General features: G+C 60.2%; 3 protein-coding genes across 7 annotated transcripts; 2 read left to right on the forward strand and 1 right to left on the reverse strand.

Moving 5' to 3' along the window:
- The first annotated feature begins 229 nt into the window (after nucleotides 1–229).
- On the forward strand, nucleotides 230–8,059 carry IL4I1 (interleukin 4 induced 1). Its single transcript, XM_027515097.1, has 7 exons — nucleotides 230–3,295; nucleotides 3,394–3,632; nucleotides 4,289–4,401; nucleotides 4,950–5,151; nucleotides 6,171–6,239; nucleotides 6,574–6,710; nucleotides 7,080–8,059. The coding sequence occupies exons 1-7, from the start codon at nucleotides 3,283–3,285 to the stop codon at nucleotides 8,041–8,043; spliced, it is 1,737 nt and encodes a 578-aa protein (XP_027370898.1). The 5' UTR covers nucleotides 230–3,282; the 3' UTR covers nucleotides 8,044–8,059.
- A 269-nt stretch (nucleotides 8,060–8,328) lies between these two features.
- On the reverse strand, nucleotides 8,329–17,667 carry TBC1D17 (TBC1 domain family member 17). 2 transcript variants are annotated; one of them, XM_027515094.1, is made up of 17 exons: nucleotides 17,494–17,667; nucleotides 16,952–17,050; nucleotides 16,665–16,739; nucleotides 15,215–15,338; nucleotides 14,261–14,468; nucleotides 13,708–13,819; nucleotides 13,456–13,614; nucleotides 12,997–13,125; nucleotides 12,803–12,906; nucleotides 12,287–12,381; nucleotides 11,778–11,894; nucleotides 11,582–11,682; nucleotides 11,400–11,499; nucleotides 10,025–10,122; nucleotides 9,756–9,872; nucleotides 9,182–9,268; nucleotides 8,329–9,091 (listed from the first exon to the last, which is right to left on the reverse strand). In XM_027515094.1, the coding sequence occupies exons 1-17, from the start codon at nucleotides 17,512–17,514 to the stop codon at nucleotides 8,879–8,881; spliced, it is 1,959 nt and encodes a 652-aa protein (XP_027370895.1). In that variant the 5' UTR covers nucleotides 17,515–17,667; the 3' UTR covers nucleotides 8,329–8,878. The 2 variants fall into 2 exon arrangements, with proteins under 2 accessions (XP_027370895.1, XP_027370896.1); XM_027515095.1 differs by lacking the exon at nucleotides 17,494–17,667 and adding an exon at nucleotides 14,669–14,768 and having other exon boundaries at nucleotides 16,952–16,965.
- A 217-nt stretch (nucleotides 17,668–17,884) lies between these two features.
- Nucleotides 17,885–26,118, forward strand: AKT1S1 (AKT1 substrate 1). 4 transcript variants are annotated; one of them, XM_027515106.1, is made up of 5 exons: nucleotides 17,885–17,989; nucleotides 22,037–22,422; nucleotides 23,455–23,532; nucleotides 23,628–23,797; nucleotides 25,111–26,118. In XM_027515106.1, exons 2-5 carry the CDS (start codon nucleotides 22,044–22,046, stop codon nucleotides 25,252–25,254), a joined length of 771 nt encoding a protein of 256 aa, XP_027370907.1. In that variant the 5' UTR covers nucleotides 17,885–17,989; nucleotides 22,037–22,043; the 3' UTR covers nucleotides 25,255–26,118. The 4 variants fall into 4 exon arrangements, with proteins under 4 accessions (XP_027370907.1, XP_027370903.1, XP_027370904.1 ...); XM_027515102.1 differs by lacking the exon at nucleotides 17,885–17,989 and adding an exon at nucleotides 18,571–18,638; XM_027515103.1 differs by lacking the exon at nucleotides 17,885–17,989 and adding an exon at nucleotides 18,650–21,038.
- Nucleotides 26,119–26,656: the final 538 nt, after the last annotated feature.

Genomic DNA, 26,656 nt, shown 5'->3' on the forward strand with positions numbered 1-26,656 from the left:
CTGACTCCCTCCTGGGGCCCTTGGCATCCTCCGAGTTGGCCCTGCCCTCCTCTGAGACATGGTGGAAGTTCTAATACTGACTGTGCAGGGTCTTGGGCTTCCCTGGTGGCTCAGTGGTAAAGAACGTACCTGCCAATGCAGAAGGTGCAGGTTCAACCCCTGGTTGGGAAGATCCCCTGGAGAAGGAAATGACAACCCAGTCCAGTATTCTTGCCTGGGAAATCCCATGCACAGAGGAGCCTGGCAGGCTGTAGTCCATGTGGTCTCAGAGAGTCAGAATGACTGAGCAACTAAAGAACAACTCGGGGTCTTTGTTGACCCAGAGGAAAGAACATATGTGAGGGTCTAGCCCTGTCCCCCGCCCATCACTGTGGCCGCCATCACTGTTAGCTGTCCTGAGGGGCCATGGAGGCTCCTGGGGGGCGAGAGCCAGGTCTCTGGCTGCTCTGGAGGTGACCTAAACCGGTTAGAACTGTCATCAAGGTTCCAGAAGCAAGTCAAATAAGGTAGGGCTTTCTCCCAAAAGACAATTTTTATCTGAGAGGGTTGACATTGTTTTTAGAAACACCAAAAGCACCTCCAAATCAACTGAAGCAACCGGTACTGGATTTGGTGGGCGGCCTGGTGCGTCTTGTGTCTCCTGCTCACAAGCTTTGGAAACCCAAGCTAACCTAACCCCCATTTTCCTGCCCCTAATTTTCACCCCGAAATCAACCCTAACACCGATCTCTTTGATATTATCAGGAATGACTCTGAGAGGTCCCGTTTCTACCCAAGCAATCCCCAAAAGACTCACAATCTCTTGACCCCAGAGTAACCTGTTCGATCGACTTTTCCTCCTGCCAGGTGTTTCCTGGATCACATCTGGCTGCTCTTGGGCGTTTCACCCAACATCAACCAAGCCCTAGCCCAGTGCTTCCCCCCAGCCTGGGAATGCAGACATCGGTGGGGGTTAAGCCTTGAGGGGCAAAGTGCTGCTGGCATCCAGAGGCCAGTGGTACTCCTCTCACATCCTGCAGTGCATGGGACCACCCCACAAAGATGGTCCCAATGGCCGGCCCGCCCCCAGTCCACGAACCTGAGCTAATAACCAAGTGGTTAAGAACACCGCCTGGACACGCCCAGACATGCCCTGGAGCCCCTTGGCTCCACTGCCTCCACCCTTTCTGTGTCCCTGTTCTTGCCACTTCCTTTGTGGGGCCATCGCTGTGCTGTTTGGCCGTAGAGCAGAGGGGCCTCTGGGCAGGGCACGGGGACCTGAGGTCAGCTGGACTCCCAGCTCTGCGGTTCCCCACGGGGGCCCCCAGTGCAAATGCCCACCCCCGCCCTGCCGGGACAAGCCAGTTCCCTCCCTCAGAGGGCCTGACCAGGTGCCGCTCCCACCCTCCAGGCACTGAAGGGAGCTGGTGGGCTCTGCGACGGGAAGGCCTGCCAGTTCTGGGGCCTTGGGCAGGTCCGGGGGCGCTCCCCGGTCCCTCTGAGCCTCAGATTTCTCCTCTGTCCAGTGCAAAGCTCTGATCACAGACCGGCTCAGAGAGGGGAGAGTCCTTGACTCGCCCTTGGCTTTGTCTCCGAGGCTCTGTCCAGTTCACTGATTCTGTTTCCTTCTTGGCCACGTCTCTCCACCCACCCGTTTCAGATGCCTTCTGACTCACTCTGCGCACTCCCCAATTCCCTACCTCCACCAGACCACATCCCTCTTTGATTTAAGGTTTGGGTTTTCCCATCAGCTGAAAGGACCCGCTGCCCTCTGCCTTTCCTCCTCACCACCCGCCCGCCTGGTGCTCTCTCCTCCAACCCCAAGAAAAGTCCCCACAATCGCCTCTCCACACCCCCCCACCCCTTCAAGGGACCCATCGTACATCCCTTGGCTAAAGCCCTGAAGCCGTGAGCCAGGTGGGGGTTCCTTGGAGGCAGGTCAGCCTCTTCTCCCTGCCTGCAGCTCACCTCTCAGGAGAAGAGCACCCACAGGCAGCGAGTGGCGATGGCCAAAGGCAGGGACAGGCAGAAGAACCCAAGCGGTTTCTCTGAGGTCGCCCCCACCCCCACGCCCTGGCCTGAGTGAAGCGTCACAGTGGTTCCCAGTGCAGGCGCAGGGAGCACTCCCAGTGCAGGGCTGGGGTTTAGGGGTCTTCACTGAATCCCCCTGGGCAGCACTCATTGGTATTTCCTAAGAAGCAGCTTTTAGTCCTGACCCCAGGGGCTGTTCCTGGCCCCGACCTGGATTCACTGCCTGTTCCCACCAGTGCCGCAGTGGCCTCCACTTGACAGATGCAGGCCCGAGCCACAAAGGGAAGGCCTTCCCCGAGTGTCCGCTGGCAGGTGCCGGGCTCGGGACCTGGGCAGGCTTGCCCAGAGCTCTCCCTGCTGCCCACGGGTCCCCCTGCTGTGCCCATTTCACTGAGCAGGAAACAGGTTCAGAGCGGCCACATGGATAGGAGGGGAGCCAGTGAGGACCCTCCAGGGCACCAAGATGGCTGACACCCAGGAGGACTCAGGACAGGACTCAGCTGTCCCTGGGAGCATGCTGCCTCAAGGCCAGAAACGCACCCGCCCCCGCCCCCGCCTTGAGAAGGAGGCAGAACAGAGGGCAGGCACAGGGGCCAGCTCAGGGGGACCAGGGGCTCAGAGCGGGCCGGGGGCAGCCCCCACAGTCAGCACGGTCACCTGAGCGTGTACTTGCAGCCGCCCAGCTGCCCCTGAACTATTTGGGGCAAGAGGAAGAAAACAGATTGATGTGCTCCCCCCACCCCCGACCCGCTCCAGCCTTGAGTAGATTCTGAGCATCTGACCGGCAGCCCAGGAACGGAGTTTCATTTCCCACAGCTGGGTTTCCCAAAAGGGAGGGGAGGGCGGGGTGCCGCTGGGTTTAAGGCCAGCAAGGGGGACACGGTGGCAGGCAGATGAGCAGAGGGGCCGGAGGAGAGAGGGGTGCGCCTTGGAGCCCGAGGTGGCAAGGAGGCTGCGGACAGACGGGGCCCCACAGACCCAGACGGGGGACGGGGAGACAGGGCTAGCCGGGCAGAGGCGGGAGTAGCAAGGAGACCAGAGGAGGTGAGACAGAACGCACAGAGAAGAGACAGGCAGGACAGGAGAGCGGCGCTGGGCAGGAGCCAGGAGCCAGCCAGCCCAGGGTTAGGGGACGCACACGGCCCTAGGGGCGAGGGCTGAGGTGGGAGCCGGCAGCCCCCAGCGGGCCAGGCTTGGGGGACGCAGGCTCCTGTCACAGTGGCCTTGCTTCCCCTCCGACCCAGACACATCTCCAACCCAGACACGAGAGTCATGGACCCCTTGGGTAAGTCAGGAGGGGAGGGGGCAGAACCTGCTTTGCTCCAGCAGCCCCTGTCCACACACCTGCTGACCTGCCCACTGACCCTGTCCTCCTGCCCCCAGCCTGGCGCCTCCTCGCCCTGGTCCCCGTCTTCCTCAGCCTGGCGGCCTCCCTGGACTGGCAGACGGCCCACATCTATGACCCCTTCGAGAAATGCATGCACGACCCAGACTACGAGCAGCTGCTCAAAGTCGTGACCTTGGGCCTCAATCGGACCTTGAACCCCCGGAGGGTGGTTGTGGTTGGTGCAGGCGTGGCTGGGTTGGTGGCTGCCAAGGTGCTCAGCGATGCTGGACACAAGGTGAGAAGTGATGCTGGAGGTCTACTTCGAGTCTTTCCTGCTGCAGCTGGGAGTCCTGGGTGGAGGGGTGGGGATGATGGGGGGAGGGGAGAGGGATTTCTGCTTTCCTTGTGGTCTGGGGGTCGGGGGCCTGGAACCCTCTGCAGTAACATGAAACCCAGAGAGACTGCGCGTGTCTGCGCTGAGACCTTTCACTTCCCCTGCCCCACTCTCATCCTAGAATGAAGTCCCTGGAAACCTCCGCCCAGCTCCTGGGGGGGATTTGTGTTGGTGGAGAGGGAAGGAAAGTCCAGACAGGGGAAGTGCCCCCTGAAGTCGCACCACTGTCCCCCTCACTGAATCCAAGAATGAGTATGGGCCGGGCCAATGGCTTTAGTCTGCACAGGGAATCTCCCTACTCCCTAAGCTGGGAAGTCCCTCTGAAATCTGCCCAGCAGCCTTCCTGCTGAGTCTGGAAACCAACCGTCACACTGTACATGTTCACTGTGACTTTCTGTTCTCCTGCCAGCCCCTCACCTCCCCATAAAAAAGGGTCCTTCTCTGGTCTCCATCTTTGCTGCTGTGGGGATGGAAGGCGGGGTGCAGGGGGGCTGCCACAGAGTGGGGATGGGGGCCAGTGGGAAGAGCTGGAAGACCTGCTTGCCGCCTCTCCCCAGGTCACCATCCTGGAGGCAGACAGCAGGATTGGGGGCCGCATCCTCACCTACCGCGACCGGAAGACAGGCTGGATTGGGGAACTGGGGGCCATGCGGATGCCCAGCTCACACAGGTGAGGCCGGGCCTGGCAGCCAAGCAGGTGCAAGGCCACCCCAGCCCCGAGCCAAGGCTCAGTGGGATGCTCGGCTCCATCACTGCTCCAATGCCAGCACAGACCAACCCGGACCCTAAACTTGCTGCCCTGGTCAAGTCAGGCCTAGACTCCGCCCCCAAATCTGGCCTCCCGCCTCTAGCCCCACCACCGCACCCCTGAAGCGCCCAGGCCACCGTGTCCAGCCCTTCCAGACCCCCAGCTCTGCCGTCCCCGACCCTGGTCCTTTCCCCACCCCCAGCTCCCACCCCATCCAGCCCACTCTGTCACTATCCCACTTCACCCCCAGTGAAAGCAAGCCCTGAACTCCCGCTCCAAACCCTAACCCTCTGCCTTCCAGCCTTGTTCCCATTTCAGTCCCTGGTCCCTGGCACCGAGGACCCCCAATCTAGCCCATCCCTAAACCCCAAAACCAGCTGCCCCACCTACGCCCTTCCCTTCTCCAAGCCCTGCTGGGGAGAGGGGTCCCCGCCCCCGCCCGACTCTCACAGGCACCTCCACCCCCTCAGGATCCTCCATGAGCTCTGCAAGAGCCTGGGCCTCAACCTGACCAAATTCACCCAGTACGACGAGAACACGTGGACAGAGGTGAACGAGGTGAAGCTGCGTAACTACGTGGTGGAGAAAATGCCTGAGAAGCTAGGCTACAAGCTGAGCCCCAAGGAGAAGGGCCGCTCACCCGAAGAAATCTACCAGATGGCTCTCAACAGGGTAGGCGCATCCGCGAGCCCTGCAGCCCCGTTCCCCTGCCCCGTCCTCCCAGGCCCACATTCCTCCTCCTGACCTGGCTACCGTTTGTTTTCCCATTCCTTCTGGTCTCCCGTCACTGGCTCTTCCGTCTTTAGGTTCCCCTTAATTACTGCTGATCCCCATCTCCCATCCCCTTCTCAGTGGCCTGGACCACCTCAAGGGTGGGCACTTAGTGGAGGTCTTTTCTGTGCCCTGGCACTGCCCAGTTTAGGGAGTCCAGGAAAACATGAGGGGAAGGGTGAGTGTGAGTGAAGGGACACCTTCGGGGAGTTCCCTGGCCACCTGGGAGAAGCCAGGTGGACAGAGAGGGCTGAAATCAGAGGGGCAGGAGGCTTCCAGGATGGGAACAGAGCGGTGAACGATGGCCACTCAGGTGCCCTGCAGAGATGATATGGGGGAGCAGGAGCAGGGGCGCGGAGGTGGGGGGCCAGAGGGCGGTCTGGGCACGGGACACTGAGCTGTAGACCAGAGCTGCCCTAAGGGATGGTGACCAAGGGCCTGGCAGCCGCCTTGAACGCCAGGCCGAGGGCTGGAACTCTGTGGCTGCAGGCGCTGGGGAGCCACGGGAAGGCTGGGCTAGGGGAGGTGCCAAGAATAACTCCCCGGGAGGAGTCATGCCCTGTCAGGGCTGATGGCTGACTCGGCTTCTGTCTGGATGCACGGCGATCCAGATGACAAATAATTACTGGGCACCAGAAGGACACAGGGCCGACTGAGATCGGCTCCATCCCTGCCTGTGAAGGGCCGAGAGCTGGACAGGCAGGCAGAATAACACCCAACCAGGGCTGTGTGACGCTGTGACTCGGAAAGACTTCCCAGGGGGAGACACTGAGTTGCAGTGGAGGGCAGAGCTGAGGGCACAGCATGGGTCACGTCCTGGGAGCTCGAATGAGAGCAGTAAATGGGCGGCCGTGGGCAAGAGAGGTGGGCAGGGCCTCCCAGGTCCTGTCCCCACAGCTCAGCAGCTTGTCCCACCACAGGCCATCAAAGACCTCCGGACACTGGGCTGCAAGAAGGCAATGATGAAGTTTGAAAGGCACACGCTCCTGGTGAGTGGGGCCTCCGTGTCGCTACCTGAGCGGGAGTCGGACAAGGAGGGTGCTCCTGGGGCTTAGGCGCCGACGGAGTCAGAAGGCAGGAACCGGGGATGCCGGGCTTGGGCTTGCCACTACCTCCTTTCCTGACGAGGCTGGACACGCCCCTCTCTGGGCTTTGGTTTCCTTCATCTGTCACAAGAGGAGGGACCGTATCGCCAAGGTCCAGGGAACCGACACAAAGCGAGAGGCTCCGCGGGAAGCGCCCCCTCCCCCGCCCCCCGGGAGTAGGGACGGAGCTGGTCGGCCTGGCCTGCCTGGGCCCTGACGCGGGCCGCGCCGTCCCCAGGAATACCTCCTTGGGGAGGGGAACCTGAGCCAGCCGGCCGTGCGGCTCCTAGGAGACGTGATGTCCAAGGACGGCTTCTTCTATCTCAGCTTCGCCGAGGCCCTGCGGGCCCACAGCTGCCTCAGCGACCGGCTCCGGTGAGACTGAGGGGCGGATCCGGGCGGCCACAAGTGGGCGGGGCATGTGGATGGGGCGGGGCCGGGACAAGGGGCGGGGAGACACGCTAGGCCCCGCCTGCACTCTCCCTGCGTCTGGGGTCCTCTGGAGGAAGGAAGGTTCCTGGAGAGGGGCGTGGTCCAGAGGGGCCGAGATGGCGTGTCCGGGTCACATCGCTCTACCTCCCGGCCTCGAGGGGCGTCTGGGACGGGCGAGGGGGGCGGTGGACGAGGAGGCGGGGAATTAGAGGGAACCGGCAGGTGAGACCTGAAACGGGTAGCTCCCCGGGATGGGGGCCGCTGGGGAGGGGCGGGGCCCCAGAGCCCATCACACTCGCGCCCTGCCCGCAGGTACAGCCGCATCGTGGGCGGCTGGGACCTGCTGCCGCGCGCGCTGCTGAGCTCGCTGTCGGGGCCGGTGCTGCTGCACGCGCCCGTCGTGGCGATTAAGCAGGGCACGCACGAGGTGAAAGTGCACATCAAGCCCTCGCGCCGGACCCGGAACCTGAAGTCCATGATGGCCGACGTGGTGCTGCTGACTGTGAGCGGGCCGGCACTGCAGCGCATCGCCTTCACTCCGCCGCTGACGCGCAGGCGGCAGGAGGCGGTGCGCGGGCTGCACTACGTGCCGGCCACCAAGGTGTTCCTGAGCTTCCGCCGGCCCTTCTGGCACGACGAACACATCGAGGGCGGCCACTCGAGCACCGACCGCCCGTCACGGGTGATCTTTTACCCAGCGCCGGGCGACGGCGCGCTGCTGCTCGCCTCGTACACGTGGTCGGACGCGGCGGCCCCGTTCGCCGGCCGGAGCCTGGCTGAATCGCTGCGCTTGGCGCTCGACGACGTGGCGGCGCTGCACGGGCCCATCGCGTACCGACTTTGGGACGGCACCGGTATCATCAAGCGCTGGGCGGAGGACCCGCACAGCCAGGGCGGCTTCGTGGTGCAGCCGCCGACGCTCTTTCAAACCGACAAGGACGAGGGGCGGGAGTTCGATTGGTCGGTGCCCTATGGCCGCATCTACTTCGCCGGGGAGCACACGGCCTACCCGCACGGTTGGGTGGAGACGGCAGTCAAGTCGGCGCTGCGGGCCGCAATCTTGATCAACAGTCGGATCTCCGGCTCTGGCTCTAGCAGCAGCCTGAAGGAGCCCCGGATTGTCAACAAGGTGGGGCATGGGCACCTGACGCCCTCCCACCACCAGCACCACCACCACCACCACAGGTGCCCCTTCGAAAGTGGGCAGGGCACCCACTCTCCAGCCTCACATGCGGTAACCGCCGCGCACTCGACCCTAAAGAAGAGCCAGTATTAAAGTACTTTTGGAATCAGCCGTGTGGTCCCGCCCCTCCCCTCGCTCAACCGTTTGTTTCCCCAGTTCGCAGGAAGGAGAACCTGAAGCCTTCGCGGTAGAAGGCGCTGCGCCTGTCCGGGAGCCCCGGAAGAGGTCCTCCTCCTTCCTGCGCCGTGGGGCTCCGCTTGGGGTAGTAGGAGGTACAGGATGGACACCGCTTTGCGCCACTGGTAAACAGTGGTAATCATAGTGCCCTTCACAGTTGTAAACGACACCGATGCATCCTTGTGCAAGTAAAAGCCCAGCTGACAGTGGATGAAACACGAGTTTATTTTTCTCATAACAAGAAGCTGGTAGGCAGGGCCGAGCGCAGGCCCTGCCATTGAGTTAGGTCCGGGATTACCCCAGTTCATCTACTACGTGGCGGCCGCACACCAGTACCCCATCCTCGCTCCTCCAAAAGCCCCAAACTCAGGCAGGTAAGGGAGCCCTGCCTCCACAACCACCCATCACTCACCCACCCCCAAGGGGCTGCTTCTTACACTTCATCGACCAGATCAGGGTCACAGCAGTCAGACATCGACTCTGCAGAGCGGTCTGGGGAGACCATGAGCTGCCACCACCCGCATCCCCATCCAGGGCCAAGCCAGCGTGGTGGCCTTCCTCCTCCACCCCCTCGAGGCCACCTGGACAGGAAAGTGTCAGTTTCAAGAAATCAGCGGAGAGAAGGGAGGCGTGGGTGGAGGGCCCCGCCCCTCTGCTCCTGCGTCCCCAGACTCCAGCAGGGGCGGGGTCGTGGGGGGGGAGCTGGATAAAGTGTCTAGTCCTGTGGGGCTGCTGTGGTCACCCAGCACGGTTACGACTCGACGCCTTCCTCGTCGTCCTCCTCCTCAGGCAGGATCTCCAGGCTGCTGTCAGGCTGCGTGGCTGTGGCCGTGTCCGCCGGGGGCAGGGGAGCCGGTGGGGCCCGGGTGGGCGACAGCGGCAGTGGGGAGGCAGAGGGTGAGGGGCTTTGGGGCTCTGCGGGCGACGCCAAGCCTAGGACCTCCTGCACGTTGTGGGGTAGCTCCTGCAAGGTTGTGGGGTGGGGGGTAGGAGCGTCAAGTCAGAGGTTTCCTAGAGGTTGGGGGGAGGGTTTGGGGAGGGGTCAGGGACTCACCCCGCAGGCGGTCAGCTGCCGGTAGAGGGCCTCGGCCCGTGTCAGCACGTCCTCCACGCTCAGCTTCATGGTCAGCTCGTTGATGTGCTGCGGGAGGGGTAGGTCAGGCCCGCCTGCCTGCCAGCCAGTACTCAACCACCACCACCCCAGCGCCTGCTCTGTGCCTCTTGCTGGGGACACAGTGGAGGGAAGACACAAGGGGCTGGCCCTCTTAGGGTTCATAGTGGAGCCCGGGGATCAGGACAGGTCATGCTCTCAGGCTGCTTGCCAGGCACAGCATACAAGGAGGGGAAGGGCCCGCCCCACACTAGTGCACTGGGGGAGGGGCAGGTGGCCCACTCCTGCAGGGGCCACATGCTCTCTGAGGGACCCGGCGATAAGACGGGGCAGGAGACGCACAGAGCGCCCCCAGCCGCTGTGCCCACAGCTTAGCTCACCACACTTTCAACAACCCTATTCTGAGGACCCACCACCCAAAAGGACTGTAGCACAGGGGAGGTGCCCACCTCCACAGAGCTCACACCCTGCTGATGTGCCTCCAGGGGAGGGGACTGGGAGGGACCCAGGGTCTCACCTTCAGGATCTCATTGGAGCCGAAGCCGGAAAGCATGAGGGTGTCCCGCTCCATGTCCAGGATGGCGCAGGCCACCAGCAGATGCAGATTGGGGCCGGGGAGCCCTGTCCACAGCACCTGGCGGTGCCCGAGGTGGGGGGGGGGTCACTGGCAAAGCCTCCACCAGCCCCACCCAGGTCGGCCCCATGCCCTGCCCACCTCCCGTCAACGTCCCCGCCCGCCTTCCAGTCTATCTGCCTCAGTTCTCCCCCTCAACCCAGCTGGCGCACCTCCCACAGCCGGAGGACATCCGGGAAGGGGAATTCCCTCTTGAACCAGATGAGCAGCCACCGGAAGCAGAAGCAGAGAGAACCAGAGTCCTGGGAGTCTGGAGCGGGGGACAGTGGCAGGATGGGCAATGCTCTCTATCAACCCCAATCCCGCTCTAATTCACAGGGCACCTGACGTTTGGATTGGGCTCTAAGAAGTCATGCTGGTGGCTAAGAACCCACACCAGTCTCGCAAGTGGATAGAGAGCTCATGGGGGTGGAGAAGGTGGTGGGGGGAGCTGCTCCAGTCAGCAGGAACCCTTCCCATCCTGCCTTCCAGGCTCCAGATGCAAGGAGGCACTCCTGGTCTCCACTCTCATGTGGGAGGGAGGCAGTAAAACCAGTCCACTCAAAGGAAGAATAACAATCTGGTCAACACCCAAAGCTGGTGGGGAGGGGTGTGAGCGACTGGGCCCTGGTGTACACTGCTAGCGAAAACGTAAGCTGGCAGACCTTTCCAGAAAAGCAGTGATGGGAATGCATGTTTCAAAAGATGTAAAAACATGTGCGGATAGAAATCATTTCTTGGAATTTAAAAGCATTACCCACAAATAAAGACTTATCATGGTGAAAAACTATAAACAACCTAAATGTCCAGCAAGTCAGGCTAAATCTACTCTTGTACATCCTTAAACGGAACAGAACACCATATAGTTGATAAAACTGATGGTTTAGAAAACTTCCAAATGACAGAGAGAGGCAGCTAACGTCCTAGTGTCCCTGGAAGTGGTGTGTGCTTTCTAAGCCGTAGTTTTCTCTTTAGTGATGGGAGGCCAGCTACGTCTCCCCTCCCCAGTGTGACCCTAAATTTCGGTGAAGAAATGTCCACCAATCAACTAGCTTATTTATCACCATCTGTGTTCAAAAGAACAGTTCTAGCAACAGCAACTTCAACTTCCTTTCCCTGAATTGCCTGCATTTTTTATACTGAACAAGTAATGCAGACAAATTTTAAAGCCAAAAATGCAGCAGTCCCACCCTCAGGAGCCCAAAGAACCAGTATCCAATCCCTGGCTCAGGGGTGAGTGCAGATAAGAGCTAGATGGAGCTGGGAGTTGTGAGGAACCAGGCCCGGGTCCTTCATCTGAAAAGTATAACTGACGGGACACGGAGGAGCCACCTCACTGGGCAGCGGGGACATGGCGGGCGGGGAGGCGGGCGGGGGGTGCCCACATCTCCATTTATCGAGATTTTGCTCCACACCGCGGTCCTGCTTTTACACATCACTTCTGGGTTCTGGGGGCTTGTTTCTCCTTTGGACCACATCCACACGTCCACACGTTTGGATGTCATCTGTGGCCCCACCATCCCCGGCCCCACCCGCCAAGACACGTACCCAGGAAGTCGCAGAGCGGTGGGTCCAGCACTCTGAGGAGCCGCAGGAGTTGCCCGAGCTGCCGCTTCATGGTCTCCTGACTCTCCTCGAAGTTCCCATGCTGTGGGCAGAGGGCCTCGTGAGGAGTCAGAGCCCCCGGGGCCCGTCAGGGACCTGCCTCCCACCCCTGCCCTGAGCCTCACCACGAGCTCCATGAAGCCGCAGAAACACCAGAAGGCGTCCACCTCATTCTGGGTGACGTAGAGGATCGGGGAGAGAAGGTCACTCATGCCCTGGACGTAGCCTGGGGGGACACGGGGTCAGGGCCCAGCCCAGGCCTGCAGTGCCCCCCGGCCCCCTGGAAGGCCAGCCCCAGCCCCTCCCCGGATTGCAACGCACCGAGATCGAAGTGGTACATGCAGTAGGTTAGGAGGATGTCGTTCAGCAGGCCCAGCCCTGGGTTCTCGGGACCCTCATAGAATTTGTTGGTCCTATCGGTGCGGCTCACGTCCCGCTCTGCGGGGACAGAGGACAAAGTGAAGGTGTGAAAGGAGCGGGGTCCGGTCCCTGCCGGCCGCCAGCACGCCTAGGCAGCTGTGGGCCCTCCAGAGACCGTCTGGGCTGCTCCCACGGGAGGTGCTGCACCTCAACACTCAAGGGCTGGCCACGCCCTCCCAGCCTCAGTCACCAAACCAGCGACAGGTGGGGACACGGCAGCCCAGGGAGATCACATCACTTGCCGAGATCTCTCAGTGAATAGAGATTTGAACCCAGGAAGCCTGGAGCGCCCCCCGCGCCTCGCCTCGCCATCCTGGCCACTCACCCCTGCTTGCGCCCATCTTGCTCCCCCCCTCATCCCTAGACGACCTCGTTTCTGGCCTGGCACCCCCATCCCCGCCGCCACCCACCGATGAGGCTGCGGTATCCGTGTAGCAGGGAGTTCCTCCGCTCCTGCTCGGGGCTCACAGATTTCCACTGCAGCTTCATGCGGAAGTACTCATCCCTGAGGCGGGGAGAGGGGAGCAGTAAGGTAAGCTTAGCCCAGCTCACCGCCGCACTTCCCCTCTGCGGCGTCTCTCGGGACACAGGACACCCTTGTGGGCTTTGCTCACAGTCTGTCAGCCCCAGTGGAGAGAGAGCCCCAGGGGCAGGGACCAGAATACACAGCAGAGGCACAAGATAAGCCAGGAGAGGGGGCCGCACGGTGGGGAGGAAGCCCGCTGCACATCGGTGATATGGCATGGCCCAGGGATGAAAATGGCATCAGACACCGGCCCACTGCCTCCATCCCGCTATGTGTGGGCTGATGTCCCTGATCCCTTTGATCAAGGGATATGCGGTTGATCAGAAACCTCCAGTGGACTTGGGAGGCTGGGGCAGTCGGGCTGAGCCCAGCAGGGCAGGGGCCGTGCCTTCTCACTCACGTTTTCTTGCGCACGTGGGCCTTGTGCTCCTCCATCGAGCCCTCCCAGCTCAGGTACCCCAGGAGGAACTTCCAGGCCTCGCGCCGCAGGCTGGGGCTCAGACCCTGGGGGCAGAGGTGGAAGGCAGCTCAGAGGGGCCTCCCCTTGGCTGCCCGCCGCCCTGCCCCTCCCTGCCCTCCCACCCAGTTCCTCACCCCTGAGAAGATGCGGGCTTTCAGCTCTGGGACCCGCTGCAGGCGGCCCTCGGGACCTACGTGGCTGGCCCACTCCTCTTCTGTGACGGGAGGCGCCCGCTCCACGGCCGGCCGCGGGCCCAGCTCCACCTGGGGGACACGAGGCGAGGCGGGTGAGCCCAGGGCCTAGGCCGCCCAGCAGTCCCCAGCCCTGCCCCCCGGCCCCCTCCAAGGCATCTCAGAGCCTCTCTCAGCTGGACGGACACACAGAACATGCAGGGCTGGAAGCATCTCCTATGTGGCTCAGTGAGAAGCCCCCCACCATTAACCACAGGCGCCAGGCGCAGCGGCCACAAGCGCCTCCCGCACAGCCCGTCAAGCAGCCCGGTGAGGGAGGCGCTGTTAGAATCCGAGCCTAGGGAGACGCAGCCCCGCGCCCACGGTGGCTGCGAGAGCAAAGGCGACCACGCGGATACTCACACAGGAGATGACCTCGAACCCGGGCTCGGGCTCGTCGTCCGGGGCCGGGGGCAGGTCAGGGGAGGTCCCCTCCAGGTGCGGCTGCAGGGCTCCCCGGAAGAAGTTGGTCACACGAGAGAAGCTGCTGAAGGTGGTGGAGTAGGGGTCCTGGAGAAAGCGCTGGGGATGGGGCAGAGGAGTGGTCACAGCCTAGCCGCCAGCACGGTCCGCCCTGCGCTGCCCATGCCCGCCAGCCTGGCCCTGCGGACTCACAGACACCACGTTGGAGCTGTCCTGGTCGAAGAGCTGGAGGTGGTGGAAGGAGCTGGAGAGCGCTGAGGAGTCGTGGGGGAACACGAGGTAGAGGCGGGAGTCCTGCGGGGAGCTGCAGGGGGCAGTGGGGCGTGTGGGCGACCCCAGGCAGCGTCCTGACGGCCCGTGGGGAACCCCCATCCCAGGCCTGAGACCACAACTGCACCCCAGGGGCGGCCCGGGTCCCAGGGCTGGCCAACGAGGCCCTCTCACCGCCTGGCTAGCGTGACCAACTCAGGCACAGGCCACAGAGGGACAGCCCCAGGAAGTGCTGGGGTGTGGCCTAGAGGCGCTTTCTGCCCCCAGGCCCCCCAGAAAGTAATACAAACTGAGGGAAAGGAGACCAACTCTTTCCGTGATCTGGGGCCCGTCCAGCCCGATGCCAAACTACCCTTTATCTCGGGGTTATACGCGCCACGCCCCTTGATTCTCTTTTTCTGCCCTGAAAATCAATCTGGGTTGTATCTCCTTCCCAGCTCCGAGGGGTCAGGCTGTGGCCCGGGACCAGGCTCACCTGGCCAGGAGCAGGTAGCGGCTGAGGACGCGGAGCAGGGCGCGGGTGCCCCCACGGTGGAAGTGCAGGGCGGGCAGGGAGCCGCCAGCCTGCGTGACCAGCACCAGGTAGGCCCAGCTGAGGCCCGGCTTGGAACGGCGGATGGACCTGAGCTCCCCCAGACTCACCGAGAAGGCCCAGGAGCCCCGGGGGGAGCTGGGCTCCGCACCTGGAGGGGACAGGTAGCGGGAGGGGCTCAGACATCTCCTGAGAGGCCTCCCCACTCCAGCCCCGACCCCAGTCAACCCAGGCCCTCCAGGAAAGGACTGAGGAAAACAAGGGGAGCCCGGGGGAGACACGTGCCTGTTCTAAAATCTCCCTGGGCTCCCCTCAACCCCTCAGGTCTGTCCCCTGCGCCCCGTGTCTCACCTCCCACCCTCTCTTCTCTCCGGATCCCACACTCCAGCCACAGCAAAAGGCTGCGGTTTCCCAGCACCCCACACCTCTGGCCTTGCCACGGCTGCCCTGTCTGTGGGGAGAGAAATCACTCACACGTCCCCCAGAGCCCGTCTCTTGCAACATCTCTTTCTGGAAGGCTTTTCCATTCCCTGGGGGTTAGATACCTCCTCTGGTGCCCCCAGCCCCCCGTGTGACTCCAGGATGGCCTGAATTACCCTGTCACCCTGCGACTATTACCCCACAGCCTGGAAGACTCCAGGGGCAGGACTTACATGGGAGTGCCCACAGTCAATCAGGGAGCCTGGGGTAGGGGTGGACCAGGATGCATACCCCAGAGACACTGGCCATGGGCTGGCGACCACCCTGAACCCCCACCCACTCTCGGGGACTGGAGGCCAGTGTGGGTGGCCATCTTGACTGAGGGCAGCAAAGCCCATGGAGCCATGACCACTGAGGGCAAGTCATGTGTCTCCACCTGCCCACCCACCCCCAAGCCCGGGCACCAGGTTAGTCTACCTCTCTTGGGCTCTGAGTGGCGGGGCCGTGGCCGCACGGTGCTGATGACAGCCCAGTCGGGTTCATAGCCAGGGTCAAAGGTCGGTTCCTCCTCAGAGGTGCAGGAGTCACCCCCACTGGTGTCCTTGGGGGAAGACAGGAAAAGAGACTGAGGGACCGTGGATTTGGAGATTCCAGATCTGAGCCTCGAGGCCACCCTGGGAGGTAGCCCCACTGAACCAAAAGAAACTGAGGCAGAAAGAGGGCACCGCACTTGCCCTCAGGGTCACCCAGCTCAGGAAATTCCTGATAAAAAGGCAGCGACAGGAGTGAGCGTCCTGTTCAGGCAGGCCTCTGGGTGCCATGAGGGAAGAGCGGCACAGACAGCTGCCACAAGCTGCCAAACCAGCCCCTGGGTAGTTTCTGCCCTCCGTTTTGTGACCTCAAGAATTTTATACTTTTGCCAACATTTACACAAAACAGTGATAATTAGTAGCACTACGTGTCAAATGTTTGCAGCTGTCCATCTCGCAGGCATACATCAGGATGGATGATAGCTCACTGAACTCTACCGGCTGAGTGGAGACAGGCACCTAGTTCTGGCCAAAGGGCTGGATATATCACTTCCAAGATGGACCATTTAACTGCCAGGGCAAGACTTCTAGAGACTTCCTTCTACCACTAGGAGTGGAGACCTTTAGGATGGTGGCTGCTCTGGCAGCATGTTTCCTCGAGTAATCATGATGAGTAGAGCACTTCTGCCCACCTGAGATACACACGTAAAGTGAACAAAAACAGTGAAAAAGGCTGGAGCTCCAGCAGCCCTTTTGGGCCACAAGGATATGTTGAGGAGAGATGCCGTGTGCCGAGGATTACGAAGCAAAGCCGGGAGGAAGCTGAGTCACTGACACCATATAAACCTATACTGCTGCCTTCTGGGCTTGGTACAAAAAGAGAAATGAACTGCTGTCTTACTTAGGCCACTGGCATTCCTGTTTCATTTACAAACACCCAAATGCAACTCCTAACCAATATAGAAGACTTCTGGGAAATCTCTTGCTTTTCCTGATGAGAAGGATAGATGTGACTGGTACCCTACTGGCCCCCTTTTCCCTTTTTATATGCTCCTTCAAGCCCATATGGGCTGACAGCCCCTGGAACCTGAATCCACAGACTGAGTTGTCCTCTTGCACCCTGGCAGGGCTGTCCCAACAAGCAAAGGGGGTGAGGTAGCAGGCGCTGTCTCCACGGCCACAAGTCGCATGGTGTCTGCTTTCTTTCCGTGAATGGGCTTCTTCAGCCTCATTTCACAGAGAAGAGGAAACCAGGGGGGCAGAGAGAACTTAAGTCCCAACTAGGCTCATACATGCCCCAATGGTAGGTCTGGAATTCTACTCAAGTCCTTCAAATGCTTTCGACTGCTCCGACCTAGAAAAAAGCAAGCAGAGAAGGGGAAGCCAAGGAAGCCTACCTTCTTGGAGAAGAAGATTTGGGAGGAATCGCCAGCCTCCTCTATAGGAGCCCAGTGCAGGAGGACATCATTGTCCTGTGGGAAGGAAAGAGGGATTGGAAAGGCTACCCTCCAAACTCCCCAAAGCCTATTTCCAAACTTCTTCCCAGTTCTGAACTCTCAGCCTTAGAAAGCAAAGCCACCTCTCCTTCCTAAGATCCCATCGCTGACTTCCACACTGTACTCCTACAGGTGCCGCCCTCCATCCCGCTCTGGGCCTGCCCAAGCCCTGCTCTCTCCGGGCCCACCTTCTCCACAACACGGATGACGCCGGCGATGAGGGAGTCCGGGTCTTGGTGCTTCTTGGCACTGGTGTGCAGGTACACGCCTCCTTTCTCAAACACCACCTGGGAGCAGGTACCATTAAGGGGCGGGCCCAAGGGGCGGGGCCCCAAAGAGAGCCAATGGGAACAGACTCAGGGGAGGGGCTATTCACCAGGGGGCGGGGCCCCGAGGTACCTTTACCTAGGGGATGGGGGTCGGCGAGGTGAAGCCTGAATACCGACCACGCTTCTCTGGGACACTGGAAGACGGGGAAGGACTAAAGTGCATTCCAAAGAGGGCGGGGCCCAGAAGAGCGCCTCAGCAGCCCAAGGGGCAGAGCTAAACGATATGAGTCTCCCTAGGAAGTGGAAGGAAGGGGTGACAGCGCGTTTATTAAGAGAATGGTGTGCTTGTTAAGGATGTGCCGGGCTCCCAGAATCCCTGCAAGGCCTGAGAAAGAAGCAGGTCACCGGAGAGGGAAGTTTCGCATTGACAAAAAGAGAAAGAATGCGTCTCTGGTACTTACCCTGTAACCGGCTCCCTCCATAGCCGCGGCCGAAGCCCCACTGCCCCGGCCCTCTCCTTTTCCGGGTCAGCGTGCTGTCACATCCGGATTGGACACTCCCTGCAAGCCCAGACAGTGGTAGCGTCCCTATCTGTTCTAGAGCAGGAGTGGGTGTAACCATTTCCCAGAATGGGGTGATTGAGTTTGAACCACGAGGTTTTGAGTCACATGCTACAGACGCTAGAGGCGGAGCGGCCAGTGTGCAGGCGCAGTACTACATTCCTAACCACGAAGTAAACAAGGAGGCGGGTCCAGGAGCTCCACCCCCTCGATCAAGCTGGCTCCGAGAGGCCTAGTCCTTTCTCCATATTGCATGCTGGCATCGAAGCCAAAAGGGTGCCATTTTGCTCGAGGGCAAGGCCAAGGCCGGCGACCTGAGGCCATGTTAATGCGGGGCAGTCCCATCTCTCTGCGGGGCGCGAAAGCAGGGTCCTGGAAGAACAGGATAAAAGAAAAGGTGAGAGGAGCTGTGCATCACAACAGGCCCTGAAGGACTCGTGTTAAAGGGATGAAACCGTCGGTTTCCCCGGGAACGGAGCAATCCCGGATAAATTCCTAAGTCACCGTCGAAAGCGGCCTGAGCCGCCATATTGAAACTGGGCAAACTGAAGCAAGAGAGGCTGCCATGTTGGCTCTTTGCCAGTCTTGGTGCTGAAGGGGGATAGGCTTGGAGAGCCTATGTTTATGTTATGGACAAACGATGTCTGGCTGGTTGCCATGTCATTAATGGACATTGCTTGCCACTAGTTCTGTGGAAGAGGTTATTAGTGTGAGGGACGTCAGCTCGCTTGAGTTAGTATACTGTAGTCCTGAGTGTGCATGTAGCATTTTCCCTATATTTTGGGGGGACAAATCGAAATGTGGGTTTGTGTCTGGGAAAGTTGAAGCCTTTCTTTCACCATCTTTCTTATGGACACTGCCGTCGCCAATGCCCCACTGGGATCCGGCGAAACACCCGTGCCGCCATGTTGGTCTCCGGAGTCTGGTGTTAGGGAGGCGGGGTGTGCAACGTGGAGGCGGGGCAAAGACGCGGAAGTGACGTAAGATACCGCCATGTCTTTTGAGGGCGGCGACGGTGCCGGGCCGGCCATGCTGGCTACGGGCACGTGAGTGGAGGCGGCGTTGTGAACCGCGGTGTGGGGAGGATTTGGCCGTCCGGAGGAGAGGGGCGCTGGGTGGGCGAGCCGCTCGTGGGAAGGGTATAGCCTGCGTTGATCAGAGGGCAGAGATCGCCCAGTGACCTCACGCTGAGCGCTGGAAAGGTGTCGGCCGCGGGAACCGTTGTGTCTGACCCTAGGCAAAGCTTGGACAGCTTTATCCTCTGTCTCCAGACCCACTAGGATTCTTGACTTAGGCGTGGACCATGTCCACAGGGTCGGGGGGTTACTCGGTGAGGCCGCGGGGCGCCCCTCACCCGTCCAAAGGCGGGACTTCCGGTCCTGGCCCCTACCTGGGCGGGATTTCCTGTGTGCTTCCTAGAGAAGTGGGTCTTTACCTGAGCCCCCGGACCAAGTAGCGAGTTCTGTGAGCGGTAGAGAAAGACCCCGGACATTCACCTGCCCCAGGCCACAGGGTGCATCCCCGAGTTCCTCCCACCTTGGGCCGGGGAAGGGGTTTACTTCCAGTTTGACAGGTGATTGGGGGGGACTTCGCTGGCATGCTAGCATCCCTCATTCCTTGGGGGACTTTTCCTCTTTCCTCATCTCTTCCTGGAGTCGCTTTCCTCACCTCACCCCCCACCTCATCCTAAAAAGCCAGTCGCCTTACCTGTCCCTTCCTCCTATGGGGGACAGGTCTCACCTCCCTCTTTCCCTAATCTTCAGTTCAGTCGCTCAGTCGTGTCCGACTCTTCCCTAATCTTAAATACCTCTATTTGGAGGGAGAGGGGGTCTTCCATCTATCAGCTCCATGGAAGATAACAGGACTTCCTCTGGAACCTGAACGGCTGGGAGACTCTCCTGGGGTGGGGGGCGATACTTGGCTTGGCTACTCTCCTTTTAGGTAACCAATGCCAGAGACGCCCGCCCCAGCCAAGATCCCCAAGCCTTGGCAGAGGGGCCTACGTAAGTCACTCTCCTCCTCTTTGAGCTATGTGTGGAGCTCTTGTGACCCGCTCACTCCCACTTGACTCTTTCCAGGTATTCCCAGGCTCTTGGAGTTTGATCTGCTCTCAGATCTTCTCTAGGAGAGGAGCCATACCTTGATGTCCCAAGGAAGAGCCCCCTGGCCTGGCATTACCAGGCTGTGCGACCTTGGGCCACTCACTTTCCTGCCCTGAGCCTCAGTTTTCTCCATCAACTGGGACCCAAGGAGTGGCTGTGAGACCCTGGGTACCTCCCAGTTTGGTTGGGCTTTGGAGTCCGTCAAGCAGACCACAGTTTCACTTCACTTCTGCCCTTTCTAGCTGTGCGCCTCTGGTCAGTGCCTTAAGTTTCTGAGCCTCACTTTTCCCTTCTGGACTATGAAGTCATAAATCTTTCCTCATAAGATAGGCAGGGTGGCATTTAGGATTAAGAACAGGTTCTGGATCCAGGATGACCAATCCAGGTCCCAGCCGTCCATCTCGGTCAAGACATTGACCCCAGTCAAGACATTGAGTCTCCCCGGGCCTCAGTTTGCAGCTGTAAAGTGGGATGATCGTAGCTCCACCCTCACAGGGTGGTGAGAGGGTGGGATGAGACTGGATGACACGCTCAGGTTCCTGCCTGGCCCGTGGGAGGGGCGGTATCAACTTGCTTCAGGGTCTGTCCGGACTGGCAGTGCTTGTGCTCTGACTGCATGTGGCTTCCGGCAAGGGCTTTGTACTCCGTGAGCTTTGACTGTCTGGTTTGTGAGGTAACAGCTCCCACCTTTGTAGGTCAGGTAGCAGGGATCATGACCAGTGCAGAGTCCCTGCACAGAGCAAGTGCTCAGCAAACTCTGGCCTCTCTGATCATCAGTCCCAAAGAGGATGCGAATTGAAATCTAACTTCTCCGACCCGGGAGGGCTAGATCACAGTCCTGCTTGAATGCCTCTTTGGGGAGGCTCCTCAGCTGTCTAGCTCAACCACTGGTTTACAGGGAGAGGATACTGAGGCACAGAGAAGGCCTCTCAGTGGTCCGAGGTCACACAGCAGTCAGGGCGGGAAGTCAGGCTCCTGGTCCCTTGTTCTTCTCCGCTTGTAAGAAGATGCATCCAAGCAGGTCATCTACTTAGGGCAAACCTGTCCTGGGGACACAGATCCCTGACCTCGGGTGGCTTATAGTCTGATGGAGGAGGCAGCCAGAGGTACAGCTATCACAAGCTTGTGTGACAAGAGCTGTAATGGAGGTAGCCGAGGGCATTTTGGGTCGAGGGGAGGCATCTGATCCATCTTGAGGGATCAGGGGAGACTATCAGAGGACCTGCTGGAAGTGCAAGGACGTTGTGGGCAGAGCCCAGGTGCAGAAAGCAGCCAGCATCCCATTTTCTGCTCAACTCCAGCTTGCTGAGACCTGCCGTGTGTCAGGCAAGGCTGGTGTCTCAGGTGAATCTGACAGGCCTGGCCTCGAGGGCCTCCTACACTGGTGGGGAAATGGATGTGGATCCATCCACGTAGGGCTCCCAGAGGGATCTGGGCTAGAATGGGGATCATTCAGACATTGCAGGAGCCTGTGGATGGGGAGGGGCCCCCCTGAGATAGGGGTGGGTGCAGAAGTGACAAGTACAGAGGACAAGTGGTCCAGGCTGGGGGTCGGGTGGGGGGTTCACCTGGACTGAAGGCCTTGGGCTTCAGGAGTCTGGAAGTATGTGAGGCCGGGGCGGGCCTTCTGGTACTGGGCTGAGGGACTATGACCTTGTCCATGGGATGCTGGAGCAGGTCAGCTCCGGGGGTAAAAGGACCCTCTGCCCCCAGCCCGGGGCCTGGGTGCTACTGGACTGGAGGCTGGGGCCATGGTGCAGGGCAGCACAGTCCATCAGAAATATGATCTGAGCCATGTGTATAACTTCACATTTCCTATGAGCCACATTAAAAAAGTAGAAAGAAAACAGATGAGATTGACTTTTACCCTCTTATTTTATTTAGCCAGCATAAATAAACGTCATCATTTCAACATTTAATCAACTTCAGATTGCTCATGAGATATTTTCATCCTACCTTTTTGTGCTAAGTAAGCCTTGACAGTCCGGTGTGGATTTCACCCTCTTGGCACGTCTCATTTTGGATCAGTTACATCTCAAGTGCTCCCCAGTCACGTGTGGCTGATGGCTTCTATGCTGGACAGGGCAGGGCTAAGAGGAGAGTCGGGGGCTGAGGGGACAGGGTGAGGATGGGCCGGGGGCCCAGGACAGGGCCTGGAGGTCTGGATGAAGAGGAGTCCTGCAGAAACAGAGGGCGGGGTCAGGTTGGGGGAGGGGAGTGGGAGCTGGGATCAGGTGGCGAGCAGGGCTGGGTGTGTAGTCCAGGGCCTGGTGGACACGTGGGGCTGGGTGGACAGTGAAGTCTGCTGGGCCTCAGCCTCCTCTGTCCTGCTCTGCCCCCAGGGCGCGGATGGCGTCGGGGCGGCCCGAGGAGCTGTGGGAGGCCGTGGTGGGGGCCGCCGAGCGCTTCCGGGCCCGGACGGGCACGGAGCTGGTGCTGCTGACAGCCGCGCCACCCCCGCCACCCCGCCCTGGCCCCTGCGCCTACGCGGCCCATGGCCGAGGGGCCCTGGCCGAGGCCGCCCGCCGCTGCCTCCATGACATCGCCCTGGCCCACCGGGCGGCTGCCGCGGCCCGGCCCCCTGTGCCCCCACCAGCACCTCAGCCGCCCAGCCCCGCGCAAAGCCCACCCCGGCCTGCACTTGCCAGGGAGGAAGACGAGGAGGACGAGGACGAACCCACAGAGACGGAGACCTCTGGGGAGCGACTGGGCGTCAGCGATAATGGAGGTGAGGCGGCAGGGGCCGGGGTGGCTCTTGGTCAGTCGCCTCCTCAGTGGGCTTTCCCAGAGGGGTGCAGCTTGCTTGTCCTGTGGGCTGGCCTGTAACTCACTCTGTGACCTTGAGCAAGTCATTTCTCCTCCCTGAGCCTGGGTTTCCTTTCATCATTCCCTGGGACCAGCTCTGCTGGGAGGTGCTGGGTACAGAGAAAGTCAACTCAGGGCCTTTTCTCTAGGTACTGCAGGTCTGGCCAAGGAATTAAGAGTCCTGGCATGAAGCAGTGCCCTGTGGAGGGCGTGGGGCGGGTGGGGAGGGAACCTTCTGAGCTGGGAGCGTGAGTAGGACAGGACTTGTTTGCAAACTTGGGGTGCCTAATGCCAGTGAGAGCAGAGACAGGAGTTAAAGAGGGTCAGGGGCACAAGCAACGATGGAGGGTGCAACTGGCTGCAGTGGGGGAAACAAGAGCTTGGATGCTTTCTAGAGACTGGACTGTAACATTAGGGTTTTGAAGAGTGAGTAGGAGTTCTCCAGCGGCGGGTGGATGGAGGGCTTAACTAAGTAGTTGCTCGCTTGTTACTGTTATTACCAACAGCTGACTTTCTCAGTGTTGCTGGACAAACCCATGGGGTTAAGGGCTCAGACTGTGAAGCCAGGTGACGTAGGTTCAGATCCTTATTAGAGGTGAGACTAAGGGCAAGTAAGTTCATCTGTGTGCACCATCGGGTGCTGGTTGTCAAACAGGGATCATAATCATCTCATCTCCCTCTCAGCCTGTATTTTGAGTCAGTTCATCCCAAATGAACCTTACAGATTTTGTGTTCATCCAACCAGTTGTTTTCACCCAGGGAGATACCAGATAGACAGAAGCTAGATTTATTTCTGCCGAAGGCCAGCCAGATAACCAGGGGAAAGGTGTGCGAGGCCCGAGGCTTGCAAGGGCCTGGCCAGTGCAGGGGATGGGAGGCGTTGGCAGTGGCCGCAGTCCAGAGCACTCAGAGCGCAGCAGGCACCAAGTGGCCGGGCCTCTGACACCACCCACAGGACTCTTTGTGATGGACGAGGACACCACGCTGCAGGACCTACCCCCCTTCTGTGAGTCAGACCCCGAGAGCACGGACGGTGAGTGTTGCAGGCTGTCCCCATCACCAGAGTGGGGGGTGAGGGGAGCTGGGATCAAGGCGGGGACAGAGCCTGGAGTCCACACTCTCTCCCAGATGGCAGCCTGAGCGAGGAGACTCCTGCTGGCCCCCCAGCTTACTCGGTGCCCCCGGCCTCAGCCCTGCCCACACAGCAGTACGCCAAGTCCCTGCCTGTGTCCGTGCCCGTCTGGGCCTTCAAGGAGAAGAGGACAGAAGCTCGGTCGTCCGATGAGGAGAACGGGCCGGTGAGGGGCAAGTGGGGGAGGCGGGGAGGAGGGTGTGGGGAAGGGCTCAGAGGTGTCTCCTCCAGGAAGCCCTCAGACATGGATGCCACGTTTCCCAGATTTGATCTGCCCCTCCTCACAAGGCTAGTTCTCGGGCGAGAGCCCTGCAGCTTTTAACTGCATCGTAGCCTTGTAGAGAGAGAGCGGCCTCTCCTTCCCCAAAACAGCTCTGTTAGTAGAATACCTGATCTGGACAGGGCGCACGTGTTTGGTGTCCCCTCCAGATGGGGAAACTGAGGCTCAGCGGGGTCAGATTGCTTTCCGGCCCCCACCCCTCATATTCCTGGCCCCTCCTGGAGTCTGTGCTACCTCTCTTGTCCTCCATTCCTCCCACACCATCCTACATGGATTCCTGGGCTGGCCTGGGTGGGTCCTCATCGCCCACCACTAAAGCTCGGAAGCAGAAGGAAAGCCGATGCACTGAGAGTACACATGACTTGCTGAGACTCAGCTGGGATTAGAACCCTTTTGGAAAACAGCTCTGGAGGGAGGTGGCCTTGGGTCCTGTGGTTCCCCCTCCCTATGACACTCAGTGTCCTCCTTTACAGACTGGCAGGGTTCACTAGCTGCTGCCGTCCTTGTTTGTTGGTGGAAACATAATTAACCGAACCTCTGAGGTCCTGGGCTGGCCTCCAAGAGGGCCTGAGTCCGGCTTCTGTCTGTGGCCTCTCTCACTCCGCTGGGTGTCAGGGCCCGAAGGAAGGTAGCACTGGGTGCTGGGGCTGCAGGTAGAATGAGGACCCCTCCCTGGTGGAGACTGACAGGGAGAGGGCTCCTTTCTCTACAGCCCTGGTGACTTGGTCGTTCAGCTTTCTTTAGCAATCACTATGGTGATTAGCCCACACCCTACTATCTGCCCCATTTTTCAGAGGGGAGACAGGAACCTAAAGAGATAAAATCCCTATTGACAGCTAGTGGCTGGCAGAAGCCTGATTAGAACATGACTGAGTCCCAAACCTGGTCCTCAGACATGAGACTCTGGGTGCACACAGCCTTGATGGTCAGCACCCAGGCAGCACTTCCACTCTGGAAGGACGGCGGTGAGACAGGCTGCAGTGCGTGCACAAAGGACCAGGCTGAGAATGCGGGGAGGAGAGGGGCAGGAAGGCTTCCTGGAGGACGTGGTGCCTTGAGTTGGGTAGCAGAACCCTAAATGGAGCAGGACAGGATGAACGGCCTGCCAGGCCGTAGGCGTCGCAGGGGCAAAGTGCTAGGAGAGGACCTGGAGCCCTGGGGTGCAGGCTCTGACCCCGTCCGTGTCGCCGGTCCCGCAGCCCTCTTCGCCGGACCTGGACCGTATCGCGGCGAGCATGCGCGCACTGGTGCTGCGGGAGGCCGAGGACACTCAGGTCTTCGGGGACCTGCCGCGGCCACGGCTCAACACCAGCGACTTCCAGAAGCTGAAGCGGAAATACTGAGGCCCAAGGAGCTTCCCGGCCCGGCGTCCGTCCCACCCTTACACTACACCCCTGCCCCGCCCCCGGGGCCAGCCAATCCGAGTCAGATCCGGGACCGGCCTCCCACCCCCGGGCCACCAGGATTGACCAGTTCCTGCAGATTCCCGCCACCCTTCCAGCCCACGATAACTCCCGCGCCGCCGAACGGGGCCTATCCAGTTTCCGGATTGGGTCTGTCTGCTCTCTGCCCAGCAACAGACTTTTTTCTAGTAAGGAATTGGCTCGCTCCGCGACCGGGGCGTGGCTAATTCGCAAGGCTTTGGCTCCATTCCCGAAAGTCAAGCTCCAGGATTGGGGGTAATGGTCCTCCCCTTCAGCATAGCGAATGGACAGCTCCTTCATTTGATTGACTTGAACACTGTAAAGGGCTTGACCAATCTCCCGAGAGGCTGAGTTCCCCCATTTGATTGGCTCTAGCCTCCTGGGGGCGTAGCCAACTCCTCCTGTGCCCAGGATTGGCCTGTGGCGTTAAATTTACGTTCTTTACACTACTGGGGCTGGGGTTGGTTTTCGCCGAAGTCCTGACAATTGTCCCTCTGGCACCCTCAGGGATGGCCTGACCCGGTTCTTGCGTCTGACACCCTCTCATTGGTTACATCCCACAACTGCCTGCCAATCAAACCCGTCCTTGCATCCAGGACGTTACCAGCTCCCGCCCCTCTCCCCCCACCCCCACAGGTGCCTTAAAGGGCCCTCGTCCACCCAAGGTGGGGGGCAGGGGGCCTCACTCTCCGGCCCTGGTGTTGGGGGGAGAGAGTCGGGGGTGGGGATCGGGAGTTGGGAGGGGCGCTCTGAGATTAAAGAGTTTTACCTCTGACAAATGAATATGAAGTGTGTTCTGGGTATTCATTCAACATTTTTCGAAGCCAAATGAGCAGGTCTCATTGCTTCTCAATGTAAAGTTGGGAATTGGGACTCGTCCCGATTTCACAGATAAGAAAAGGTAGATACACAGGGTGGAAGAAAGGATTCCATTCCTGTGTGATCGTGGAATCCCAATCTTCAGGGCTGTAAATTTCGGAATAAGCGTAGTTTTGAGTCGGTCTCCTGAGCCCACATGCTGCTGCTGCTAAGTCGCTTCAGTCGTGTCCGACCCCGTGCGACCCCCATAAACGGCAGCCCACCAGGCTCCTCCATCCATGGGATTTTCCAGGCAAGAGTACTGGAGTGGGGTGCCATTGCCTTCTCCGCTGAGCCCACATAGTGCCCAGGAACCCCCAGCTGAGGCCGGGAGGTTTCGGACTAATGTAAGACAGCTGGAGGTAAAAGAACAAACGGCTCTGGTCTGAGGATGCAAACGCGGAATCCCCGTCTCCCATCAGATCACCACCGATGGAATGCTAACGACAAGACTTCAACAGGG

This window comes from Bos indicus x Bos taurus, chromosome 18 (genome assembly GCF_003369695.1).
Source record: "Bos indicus x Bos taurus breed Angus x Brahman F1 hybrid chromosome 18, Bos_hybrid_MaternalHap_v2.0, whole genome shotgun sequence".
Classification (NCBI taxonomy): domain Eukaryota; kingdom Metazoa; phylum Chordata; class Mammalia; order Artiodactyla; family Bovidae; genus Bos; species Bos indicus x Bos taurus.

Coding starts and splice junctions, on each gene's coding strand:
- IL4I1 (XM_027515097.1), top strand. Junction 6,240..6,573: donor TTGAAAGGCACACGCTCCTG/GTGAGTGGGGCC, acceptor CGCCGTCCCCAG/GAATACCTCCTTGGGGAGGG. Junction 6,711..7,079: donor TGCCTCAGCGACCGGCTCCG/GTGAGACTGAGG, acceptor CCCTGCCCGCAG/GTACAGCCGCATCGTGGGCG.
- TBC1D17 (XM_027515094.1), bottom strand. CDS start 17,514: ATGGAGGGAGCCGGTTACAGG. Junction 16,740..16,951: donor TCATCCGTGTTGTGGAGAAG/GTGGGCCCGGAG, acceptor TCCTTCCCACAG/GACAATGATGTCCTCCTGCA. Junction 13,820..14,260: donor CGCTACCTGCTCCTGGCCAG/GTGAGCCTGGTC, acceptor TGCCCCCTGCAG/CTCCCCGCAGGACTCCCGCC.
- AKT1S1 (XM_027515102.1), top strand. CDS start 18,586: ATGTCTTTTGAGGGCGGCGACGGTGCCGGGCCGGCCATGCTGGCTACG. Junction 22,423..23,454: donor GGGCGTCAGCGATAATGGAG/GTGAGGCGGCAG, acceptor CACCACCCACAG/GACTCTTTGTGATGGACGAG. Junction 23,798..25,110: donor CCGATGAGGAGAACGGGCCG/GTGAGGGGCAAG, acceptor CCGGTCCCGCAG/CCCTCTTCGCCGGACCTGGA.